Here is a 12702-nt window from a genome sequence, read left to right on the forward strand (position 1 = left end):
AAAAAAACAGAAAATGAGAAAATGTTTTGTACTGTAAAGCTTGGAGCTCAGAAATCTTTCTGGTAGAGGTTAATAGCCAGCAAAAACAGTGTCTTCCAAGACAAGAAGGGAGAGAGAAGCAGTTGGTTCAAAGGGGGGCAGGGTTATTTATTTTTTTAACACCCAGTTCAGATCCCTTAGTGTAGCAATGACTTTCCTAGATGGCTAGAGCCCCCTTGAAGAAATGTTTACGTTATGATCTTATTTTATATTTGATTCTCCTAATCTCATTATCAAGCTATAATGGGTCACTGTGTTGACATATTTTGTTAATAAAAAGGTATAATACTAACCCTATTTTGCACTCTGTTACTAATCTTTAGAAAATCATATATGCCATAGAACTGTATAAAAACTTTACACTTGATATATTCTAATTTTTGACAATTTGTATGAAAACTTTGGATGCTGCTGTAGACAGTACTGTCTTGGATTTGTAAATGGAGCTTTTCTCCCCGGGCCGCCACTGAAAATGAGTGCTTGACCAATTGACTTTCTGTGTCAACAAATGTCAATAAATAAATAAACTAACAAACAAATAAATAAATACAATAAATTTAATTAAAGATCTGGAACCATGGAGGAAAGGAGTCCACAGAGACATATGTTGAAATAGCAGAAGCATGCATTTTTATAGATTTGTAAGCTGAAACTGATTTGTAAAGGTCTGACAGATATTCCAGGACCAAAGTCACTTCAGCTTTCCTTGGGTCAAGGTCCCTGGATTGGCACCACAAGGTGAATCACTTTCATTTATATAGGTTTGATTTTCTTGTGTAAGTTTTCCTAGTCTCCAACATAATGTTTAGTGTGTCTTCTGAATACTTGTGCATACTGGGAATCAGGGAAGAAAATTCAAGATGTCAATCTTAGATAGGCCAGGATTGGGTATAGCAAAGACCATTGTTGTCTTGGCCAAAAGGGTGCTATTACAATTACTTTTGGTCTTTTCTCCTTTATTTTGAGTACTACCCTGGAGATAGAGTGAACTGGAGAAAAAAATTGTAAAGGAACAAACTTGTCAAACTCAGAGACAGGGCATCTGTTTCCCATCCTTTTGGTGTTGCTAGTGTGCTACAGAACTTTGTCAGTTGCTTGTTCAGATGGGAGGGCAAACAGGTATATTTCTGGCATACCCCACAACTTGGTCAGATCCAGAATGACATGCATGTTTATCATCCATTCATGTATATTTGTTTGGGATTGGATCAGCCTTCCCACCAACACATTTTGCATAGAAGCGGGTACATGCTGCAATAAGAGTCATATATATGCCTTCAAGGCTCTCGCCCTGCCATGTACAGCCATCCTGAAGTGCGGGTAAGAACATGTTCCTCCTTGTTTGTGTGACACACAGCAGTAGTATTCTCTGTCGTCACCTTAAGAAGATCCTGCTTTAGGATAGGAGTGAAGGCTTTAAGATAAAGGATGACTGCCATCATTTACATTTATGTGCCTTTTTTTTCATTTTGTCCTACAAAGAACTCTGAAGCAGGTTTGAGGAATTTGGTTCACACTCAGGCAGAGATACCACTAGAGTTTCTTTGCATGTAAGTGAGATAGGGGAACCATTATGATACTAGATATCATGAAGCCCAACATTCTGAGGAACTCCCTCCTGGCAGAGATTTCCATCTCCTGGTGAATTGATGCAGTGGGCTACCTTGTCTTGAAGAAGGAAGGATCTGCTCAAGGTACTGTCCAGACAGACCCTCAAGAAGACTAGTTTCTCTGAAGGTTTCAGGAAACATGTTTTCTCTTTCACTGTGAGATCTACATTCTTGAAGCAGTTTAAGGTGAAATCCAAAGCCTTCAGGATGCCCTGTTGTTATTCTGTCAAGGTCAGGCAGTCATCCAGGCAGGAGTAAATTTGGACATCATTGACACCCTTTGTCCTGCAATAGGCAACCACTGGAACCAGACATTTTGCAAATTCTCTAAGTGTAGGAGACAAGCCAATGGTTAAGGATGTGAATTTCAAATGATTTCCTACTGCTTCAAATCTAACACAACAAAATTTGGAGGATAAACATTTTGAATTTTGGGACTCAGTAGAATGTGTTTAGACAAGAAAAATCTAGGATGGGTCTCCATGGACTCTCTTTCCTTGAGACTAGGAAGATCTTTGAATAGAACCATTGTCCTTCCTCCCCTTTAGGAGCCCTTTCTATGGGCATGGACAGCATTATTTCTTGAATAACATCAGGTATGATGGTCAGTTGGCCCTTTGGAACTAGTGGAATGTCTTGGTTTTAGAAAGTCCAGGATATGTAACCTCTTTGAATAATATTTATCACCTACTGCTCTTGGCTTGTTCCTTCTCAGTGCCTTCTAAAGAAGGACAAACACTTTCCAAAATTTTCTGAGAGAGAAACAGAGTTTTTTTTTTTTTGGGGGGGGGTAGGAATGCGTTGGGTGTTCTTAGGGAGGATAAGGGATAGGCACCCTAGCTGTGCCATGGCTGATCTTTCTGTGGGTCTCTGCCCTGGGATCCCTCAGTCTTTTCTCTGTGATTGGATAGCCATTCTTTCCAAAGTTTTCCTTCTTTCTTCCATTTGCTACGTCTAACACTGCCTTGCCAGCTGGGTGGTCTGTCCCTTTTCCTCTTATTCTTTTGTAAAAGTTCCTATGCAGGGGGCCCATATAGGAGATCATTAGTCAGTGGGGTATTTGGGATTTCTGACTTTACATTCAATGTCTAGGGCAGAGTCCTCAGCCAAGTTTGCTTCCATATCACAAATCATGCAGCTGCCTTCCATGACATGTCCACAGCATCACAAACCCCACAGCTGCCCTGCATGATGTGTCCACAGCATGACAAACTCTGCAGCCACCCTGCATGATGTGCTCACAGCATGACAAACCCTGCAGCCACCCTGCATGATGTGTCCACAGCATGACAAACCCTGCAGCCGCCCTGCATGATGTGTCCACAGCATGACAAACCCTGCAGCCGCCCTGCATGATGTGTCCACAGCATGACAAACCCTGCAGCTGCCCTGCATGATGTGTCCACAACATCACAAACCCTGCAGCTGCCCTGCATGATGTGTCCACAGCATCATGAACCCTGCAGCTGCCCTGCATAATGTCCACAGCATCACAAACCCTGCAGCTGCCCTGCATGATGTGTCCACAGCATCACAAACCCTGCAGCTGCCCTGCATGTGTCCACAGCATGACAAACCCTGCAGCCGCCCTGCATGATGTGTCCACAGCATGACAAACCCTGCAACCACCCTGCATGATGTGTCCACAGCATGCCAAACCCTGCAGCCGCCCTGCATGATGTGTCCACAGCATGACAAACCCTGCAGCCACCCTGCATGATGTGTCCACAGCATGACAAACCCTGCAGCTGCCCTGCATTATGTGTCCACAGCATGACAAACCCTGCAGCTGCCCTGCATGATGTGTCCACAGCATGACAAACCCTGCAGCTGCCCTGCATGATGTATCCACAACATGACAAACCCTACAGCTGCCCTGCATGATGTGTCCACAGAATCACAAACCCTGCAGCTGCCCTGCATGATGTGTCCACAGCATCACAAACCCTGCAGCTGCCCTGCATGATGTGTCCACAGCATCCCAAACCCTGCAGCTGCCCTGTATGATGTGTCCACAGCATCACAAACCCTGTAGCTGCCCTGCATGATGTGTCCACAGCATCACAAACCCTGCAGCTGCCCTGCATGATGTGTCCACAGCATCACAAACCCTGCAGCTGCCCTGCATGATGTGTCCACAGCATCACAAACCCTGCAGCTGCCCTGCATGATGTGTCCACAGCATGACAAACCCTGCAGCTGCCCTGCATGATGTGCCCACAGCATCATAGTCACATTTGTTGGAATACTCGGCAACCTAGAAAGAGAGGTCACATAGTTCCTGCACTTTTCGCTCTATGCAGTGGTCACACAGTCATTGCAGGAAAAAACTAGGTGAAGACTGACTGTAGGAAGGAAGGTGAAAAAAACTCTAAAAAATGTTACCCATTGAGCAAAACACTAGCTGAATAAAAGAATACAGGGATTAAGAGGTAGAGACCTTCTATCTGATCAAGCACCAGCAGATAATGGTGTTCTGCTGGGATCTGGGCTGACTCTTTGCCTCACAAAGATCTTTTCTCTTTCTCTAAAATAAAAGGGGAGGGCAATGTTGGATAAAAAATACGGAGTTCACTGTATGGGGGTTTCCTATAGTTGTATGTCCAGAATATTGGGTTTGGATAGGATTTACACCGGGTATAATGACAATAACCTGGTCTTTAATTTCAAAAATTGAAAGACTATTTAATTATGAAACACAACGAAAAGTGTTAAATACTGTTAACAAAATAAAATAGCTAGAGAGCATGGTGAATGATGGCTCTAGTACTACCACTGTGTTGACACAATACATGGCAAGGATTATGGGGTACAGCCATGTGATACTAGATGGTATATTTACCTATTCTAGGGAAGCAGCTCTTCCCTTTCTATGATACACCAACCCATCCTCATTATTAAAGATAATATGGCATTCTGTAGCTTTCGTACTAAGCAGTTGGTGCAGCTTAAGAAAGGGCAGGGATTGTTAATAAGGACAATCCAAATGTTAGCAAACATTAACTCTTCTAAATGACTACATGCTATCCTTTTGCTCAGTAACACAAACTGCATCTTCAAGGCAAGGCTAGACCCAGCCCTGTTCAAGTATCTGTGCCCAAAGTGCAAGGGGGGGGGGGGGCTAAATATGCAGATAGTGCATACTTATGCAGAAGATAAATACTAATAATGGAAAAAGAGAGAGCGGTATCAGATTTCATTTATTTTCCATTCAGCAATTCCACAGGTTGCCTGTGAGTTTAAGACTAATGCAGTCAGTATACAATAAGCTTGGTCAGCAGCCACAGATGACGTGGCTCAATGAAGTCTGCCAGTGTTTAAGTTACGTCTACAGATATGTAGAACAAACAGAATGGAAGGCAAGAACATAAGAACTATGATTCCCATTCTCAGTCCAATGCTAGAACCCAGGTCCGCATTCTATTACAGAACCTTTCCATCTCGAGTACTCAGTGGAATGCAGATATTATGGTATGAAGAAACAAGTGTGGTAAGATAGAGATTAAACTGGCTAAAAGACAGAACCTGCTCAGTTCAAGTTGTAGGTGCCTCATCAGCAAATATAACATTGACCAGTGGTGTCCCTTGGACCTCAATGCTGGGATCTCTCCTTTTTAGTATTTTCTCCTCACATCTGCAAGCAGTGAGCCAAGACCTCTGGCTAACAATGTGCTGCTCGGAGGGTACTGGCAAGGTGTGAATGGTTATATGACTCGGTGACCTTGGAATAACTATGGAAAGGCTGATACTAACTGCTTCAGGCCATGCCATGTATCATTCTTTTGGGTGCAATGTATTCCAAGTCTGCAGCCAAGTGAATGCAGAGTTCTGCATTTGCTCATTGAATTGTACATCCACATGTACTTACACGCACAGAGACAGACACACACAAGCTTGTGGAACTCTAATTTTAAATTGTACATCACCTAAATTAAGAAAACAAAACTCTCCTGTCTGGTAATAGGCCCTTAAACTCAATTGTAATGGCAGTAGTGGGGCAGGATCCTCTACCCCCAGTGCTTGCTGACATAAAGACACCAGTGGCCCACTAATTTGCAGGTATCCTGCAAAATAAAGGAAACCAATCTGCCTCATGAAACATTCCACACTACAACTGTTTGCAAAATATAGCACCTTCAAAATAGATCCCTTCAAACCAGAGCTGGATCTAAGCAGCTACCCAGGACCCGCTGCTGACTGGGCCCAGTCAGCTTAAAAACATACGTCGATTTTAAAATAGAATTTCTCCACCAGCACTTTAAGAAAAAGTGAATGATGTACAGTCTAGCAGCACCACCACCTAACACCAGTGTTTGGACTGCATGTCCAGAACATAATATGTGCACAGAGATTAGAATTACAGAGTGAGAGCAGCACAACAAGTAGCAACTATCATGATACTGAGATTAGTGCAGCACAATACATAGCAACTATCGTCATGAGACTGAGATTAGTGCAGCACAACATGTAGCAACTATCGTCATGAGACTGAGATTAGTGCAGCACAACATGTAGCAACTATCGTCATGAGACTGAGATTAGTGCAGCACATGTAGCAACTATCGTCATGAGACTGAGATTAGTGCAACACAACATGTAGCAACTATCGTCATGAGACTGAGATTAGTGCAGCACAATACGTAGCAACTATCGTCATGAGACTGAGATTAGTGCAGCACAAGTAGCAACTATCATGAGACTGAGATTAGTGCAGCACAATACATAGCAACTATCGTCATGAGACTGAGATTAGTGCAGCACAATACATAGCAACTATCGTCATGAGACTGAGATTAGTGCAGCACAATACGTAGCAACTATCGTCATGAGACTGAGATTAGTGCAAACACAATACGTAGCAACTATCGTCATGAGACTGAGATTAGTGCAGTACAATATGTAGCAACTATCATCATGAGACTGAGATCAGTGCAGCACAATACGTAGCAACTATTGTCATGAGACTGAGATTAGTGCAGGCTGAGTGCCAGAGTTCAGCAACTTTGAGTCAAGCCATTGAACATCTGGGAAAGTCAGAGAGCATTTCAATCAGGCAGCAAGTAAGTGCACTGAACTCAGGTGTGTGTGTGTGTGTGTGTGTGTGTGTGTGTGTGTGTGTGTGTGTGTGTGTGTGTGTGTGTGTGTGTGTGTGTGTGTGTGTGTGTGTGTGTGTGTGTGTATGTATGTATGTGTGTGTGTGTGTATGTATGTATGTGTGTGTATGTATGTATGTATGTATGTACAAAGGACATAGTTCTCCACGGTCACTGATTTTTTCCCTCTCATATCTGTTGTCTATTCTTCATAAAATCTGTAGCTTTGAAGTAAAGTGTTATAGACTAGAGTCAATAAAGACAAACATGATAGCTTCATACCATTCAGAAAATGGTTGCTAACACAAACCCTGTTATAATCTCAACTTTCTAAGTATAAAACTATATGTAAAATCTGTTCCTGATTCTGGATCTTGTCTCTGATTCTTGAGCTAAAAGGTTTGGAAGTCATGGGCATCTAATGTGTTGTACACTATGGCTCTCACAGTATGGAGCGGAAATATACTTTTTGGTTATTATTTATGTAGCTGATTGTTTGATCACAAGTAAATATCTAACATGTACAGTCATACAAGGCGCTGTAATAAATGGATAGATGTGTGTAAATACTTGGTTCCTACAATTATAGTATAAAAGAAGGATTCTTTTGTAGTAAATAGGAGTATCATTGTATGAGCCATGTTCTTTGGGTAAGTAACTATGAATGCATTTTTTAATTTACTGTATGTGTTTTGCAGGTACATGGGTGTGAAATGCAATGTGAGCTACAACAGTCTGTCTGGTACTTGGTGTAGATAAGTAATGCTATGAGATTTTAATGAGCGGTTCTGTAGTGCAGGATTTGGTTACCTTAGAATTCATTTGTCTATTGTGATTTTGACCAATTCACTTCACAAGACAGTGCTCCTGGACTGCCCCTGAAAAGGGACAGTTGCATAAAGTGGGCTGTCACAAGCTGTTAACAGAGGTCACACATCTGTCTTTTGAATTCCTGCATCCTTCACATAGCCATTAATTTGTGTTTTACCATATGCTGTTTGACTATGAATCCCAGCAAGACTCGAGTTGCCAGACATATTTTCAGTAAAAGTGAGTTTCAAGGGAAGAGATAATTCCTGTTGCTTATGCTGGGTCTGCTTTCAATGTAAAACTGTTTTGTTTAAGGCCATCAGGGTTTCTGCTGTAAATTTTGAAATTAAACTTTTAAATTAAATGCAAATATCTGTATCACTGTAAAAGTAAAGAAAAAAATAGCATGCAACTGATATGTTTGAAGAGTGCTAAAATAGTCAACTAATGAGGCATTGGTTTGGTTGCTAAAGATGGGGGGGACTCCTGGTCCACTACCCTGCCTAGAGCCTCATTTGATCATGAAATGGCTCTGCTTCAAACTGATCTGCTGAAGGTTCTGTATTCAGAAAGTTACTGCACCACAAAATATTTGTACAGTGCACATCTGAGCTCTCTGCCACTTTAATATATTTTTTCCTAGCTTTATCACCAGTGCTCTGCTTCCTGTACTTCTACCTTTGGATGTTCATTGACTATGACATCAAAGCAGTGATTCTGCAATGGCAGAATATATTTCTTAATGTTCAAAATGCTCGACTTACAGTCAATTGTTAAAGTGTGTGTGTGTGTGTGTGTGTGTGTGTGTGTGTGTGTGCGCATTGTGCATGCGAATATTCCACACCTGATAGAGTCAAATCTGTTTCCTTATCATTATTCAAAAACACAGACAAATACAACTAGGAAAAGAAATAGATGTACTATTAAAATAGACTGCAAGACTTTGTCCGAGAAGGAATGCTCACCTGGAAGATATCTCTGTTACACCCATGATTCTCCACACAAAACAATAAATCAATAAATCAATACATGAATGGTGAGCTGAAGTTACAAACTAGAAATGACTTTTGCAGACCTGGAATTCATTTTGACAGTCCACATCTGGATGATGTGCCGGAGCCACCAGTCCCAATCTGAAATTTCACCTGATGCTTTAAACGGAGTGTTAGTTACAGTAATGCTCCTTTCTGGAATTTGTATATATGATCAGCACTCTTGAGTTTTTTTTTTTTTTGGATACTTGTAATGTGCATTTAATGGGTGATACCCAGTTGAGAAAGAGTAAATAAAAACTGTTTTATTTGTTCGCGAGGATGAAACTTTAATTCACAAGGACCTTTTTCAGGTTCAGCCCAGGAATGCAGAGATGAAAATATCAAAACAGAAGAATTGGTTATACAAAATATCAATTACAAAATATGTAAGGGAAAAGCTTTTGAGCCACAGCAGAGCTATGCATAATATGTAGAAGGAGGGAAACTGATGTAAGGAAGGCATCAAGGAAGATAGAAACAGTGGGAAATGAAAGAAAAAGAGTGCTAGGGAGAAAAGCATGGGGATTGCATAATAATTAATTTCCTTTTAACATAATATATGGCCACTTTGTATGTACATATTATCAGGTGCAGTAATAATCAAGAACCGTTTGCGGTTCAGTAATCTTTTTTTACTCACTTTTCCCCCTAACCTATATGAATAAAACAACCAGGAAAAATAAGAGAGATCCTTTCATTTTTGAATAATTTTAATAAATAAGAAGGAACTATTGCAAATTACCTTGTAGTCCATTTGCTCAGAGCAGTTAAAGACATAGACCATGATACCAAGGGCACGGCCTAAATCTTTTGTGGTCTCAGTTTTACCAGTTCCAGCTGGGCCTGCAGGAGCGCCACTCATGGTGAGATGGAGGGATTGTGTTAGCGTGATGTAGCACCTTACATAAAACAGAGAGAGACAGACTATAAATTAAGTCACAAAACAGCCACAAAAAGTGCCAGTGTGTTCCTCAGTACTAATGTCATATTTTGTGAAACACTGTTTCAGAACTTAATCTTGAAATTAATCTTGAAATGTAAATGGACAGAATTTAGAATTAAGGGTGAGTATAACATGACATTTGGAAATTGCCTGGCTTTAATTCCATTCATCAGTTCCTGTTGCTAGCTTCAGTATCTGTTAAAACATCGTAAGAGTTTTGCTGTTTACACACTGAACAAGCAGGACAAAGTAAAATAGGCACCTGTTCATCCTACCCATTACTTACTGCAGATTCAAATGTGTTCCACTCTTTCTTTAATTCACTCAGTTTTTATTCCCTCAGGTTGGTACTTTGTTCTGTGTCACACACCAGAAAACACAATACAGACTGGCTGAAGTTATACCTTTCTGTAATGATCAGTATAAAACTTCGGCATGGTGACACATGCTTCAAAATGATCAACTCCGGCATACTTATTAAGAAAGCATTCTTAATAAGCTTATTTTTATTTAGCAAATGTGGGTCTTGCATAAACTGCAATCTAGTTTCCCCCAGAGGTATGGAGCAAGCCATTATTATACATCTGAGATAACCGTTGTTCAAAGTGCACAGCAGTTCTGGGGTTTTCCTTCTGTAAATATGAAATGCAGCAAGGCAGCTATAATATTTTATGAGACTATGTCTGTGCAATTTGCATTTAATGAGTTAAAATGGGTTAATCGCAAATAGTTCAACCAAACCATCAAAATAATATTTAACATTACTTCCACTAGGTAATGAAAATTATACATGCTGCAATTAATCAGAGGACCACCACCCAGCTAAGAATGTCTGCTGATATACAAAGCAATTGTGTAGATGATGCTTTGGGTAATAAACAATGCAAACAAACTAGCGGTGACACTACAAATTTTCTCATTGACATGCATGCTTTCCCTTTTACATCTTAGCAATTAACATCATAATTTAACTTAACAGGGTGTACACAAGACTCATGAGCAGATAAACTCAACTGACACAGACCATTTATCACTTAAACTGCTGTTCTCTCCATTGCACAACATGACTTTATTAGACTCTGTCACAGAATATGAAGCATTAACAATGTGCCCTGTTTTTGACTGCTTTGCTGGTCTTAATTTTCTTTGCCCAACAAAAGAACACATGGTTCCTAAAATGTTATAATTAAACTACTTTAATGGAAAATGGATGACAGCACTGTTAGGCTAGACTTTTAATAGCACATATCAGTGATAAAAACATCTCTTGCATAATTCCAGGAATATTACAAGACAGAGATTTGGAACATATCCTGCTGGATAGTGACAGCTTACTGTTGTTTCACACTGGCTTCAGCATGCACATAAAATGTGCAGTATACAAAAATGCCCATAGCACAGAGGCAGGCTAACAGTGGAAGCATTCCTATAGCATTCCAACCAACCCAAATACTTATCATACTGTGTTGGTACAGTGTAAATGTCTTTGTAATGATGGTGCCACTCTACAGATAGCCAATATATAATTAATAGAATCTAATTTACTGTTGGTCAGAACAGCTTCTGAGTGGTGGAGGAACTTGTCACAACCCTCTGATCTGAGGAGAGATCTTCTAAACACACCAACAAAACATCAATGTATCCAAGATTATAAAACCTTAGTGTAGGTGATATTTCCACACAAGAAGTGTTTCAGTAATTGGCAGATTCATAAAAACAGATTTTGTGAAATTTTTTTCACCAAATCATGCTTCAGTCGTTAATCATGTTTCTGGGATTATGCCTGACTAATTCTGAAGTTGCTAAACTAACTAATGAAAACAATGCTACTGCCAGCTATGACTGAAAGGTGAGTTTCCTGTTTTGTATTACAGTAAGGCATCTCTGCCTTTAAAACTTTATATCCAATACAATCAAGATCTAATAATTGCCAGCCCTCTAGATGCAGGATTTGGCTAACAAATATTCTTTTCAGATACACCCACTGTCCCAACTGCATCTGACTGCCCGTACTTTAATGCAAAACCAGATACATTTTGCCTAGTAGATCTTTACCACCTATCCATGGCATCAGCATCAAAATCTGAGAATCAAGGAAATGGGAAATCAAAAATCCAAATGCATATTGAGGTTGTCTCCTGGTGGAGAAACACTCCAGGGGGTCTGCAACACAATGCCCCTCGGAACAAAGGAGACGCTATCAAGGAGGTTACTACGTCAATATGCCTTGGAGGAAAGGAAGAGTTATTCAAATGGTCAGTGCCACAATGTCCTTTAGAACAAAGGATACATGTTCCAGGGGGTCAGTGTCACAATACCCATGTCCTTAATATAGATCACATGATTAGAACAATGAAGGCTAGTTTTAATTTCTTTGCTGATGACAACAACTATGTGGACAATATTTTCTGCCTCTATAGTAACCAGAGGTCTATGCAGAAATCATGTTTCAATATATTATTGAATCACAGAACAAGATAAACCAGACCCTAGGCTTACTGTTTCAACAAGATCTACTTAAAGAATAACTGAAGGGAGTCTTTTCAGTGGGGCACCACAAAGTCCCTTATTTTGGGATCCCAAAACTGCATAAGAACACATTTAGCTTGCCATTTTGCCCACTTGTAGCCAGTGAGTGTTTCTTCACTTAGCCCTTAACTGATTTCCATGAAGTCATCTTAAAACAATGATAGTTACACACTGCGAAAAATGTTTTTATTTCTTTTTTCCATTAGACAGCTTTTAAGATGACTGGCCAAACTCTGCCTCCCAAGACAACTTGTACGTCATTACCATCCCCTCATTTCCTGAGGATTTCATTTAGGGAAAAGGCAGCAGTACAAGTCAAGGAACATTTTCCATAGCTATTCCTGCTGTCTTTATGAAACAGTGTGAATAAGAAATCCAGACTGGAATGCATGCCATGGTTTAATACGTTATCAGATCAGTACACTGCTACCATAAATAAAACTGAAAAATATGAAATATGGAAATTTTCTCAGAAATTAGAAGACTAGGAAATTTAACAGAAATGTTGAAGATTATTTACAACACAGAAACATTTAAAGATAAAGTTTAATGTTTTTCCTTCCACAAAAAAAATCTTACCTGGAAGCATAATATAGCTTTGTGCTTGTGAGCACCTACTGGAAATAAAGTGAAGCATTTTTAAT

The 12702-nt window shown here is 40.2% G+C and overlaps 1 protein-coding gene across 1 annotated transcript in view; it reads right to left on the reverse strand.

The window, feature by feature from the left end:
• Nucleotides 1-12702, reverse strand: part of DNAH9 (dynein axonemal heavy chain 9) — a 3419770-nt gene that overhangs the window by 1978780 nt on the left and 1428288 nt on the right. The window contains exon 27 of the mRNA XM_044069722.1: nucleotides 9329-9485. Coding sequence (XP_043925657.1) covers nucleotides 9329-9485 — 157 coding nt within the window. The remainder of the gene's footprint in view (nucleotides 1-9328; nucleotides 9486-12702) is intronic.

The sequence above is a fragment of the Protopterus annectens genome, chromosome 4.part0, assembly GCF_019279795.1.
Source record: "Protopterus annectens isolate FY-2018-M chromosome 4.part0, PAN1.0, whole genome shotgun sequence".
Classification (NCBI taxonomy): Eukaryota; Metazoa; Chordata; order Ceratodontiformes; family Protopteridae; genus Protopterus; species Protopterus annectens.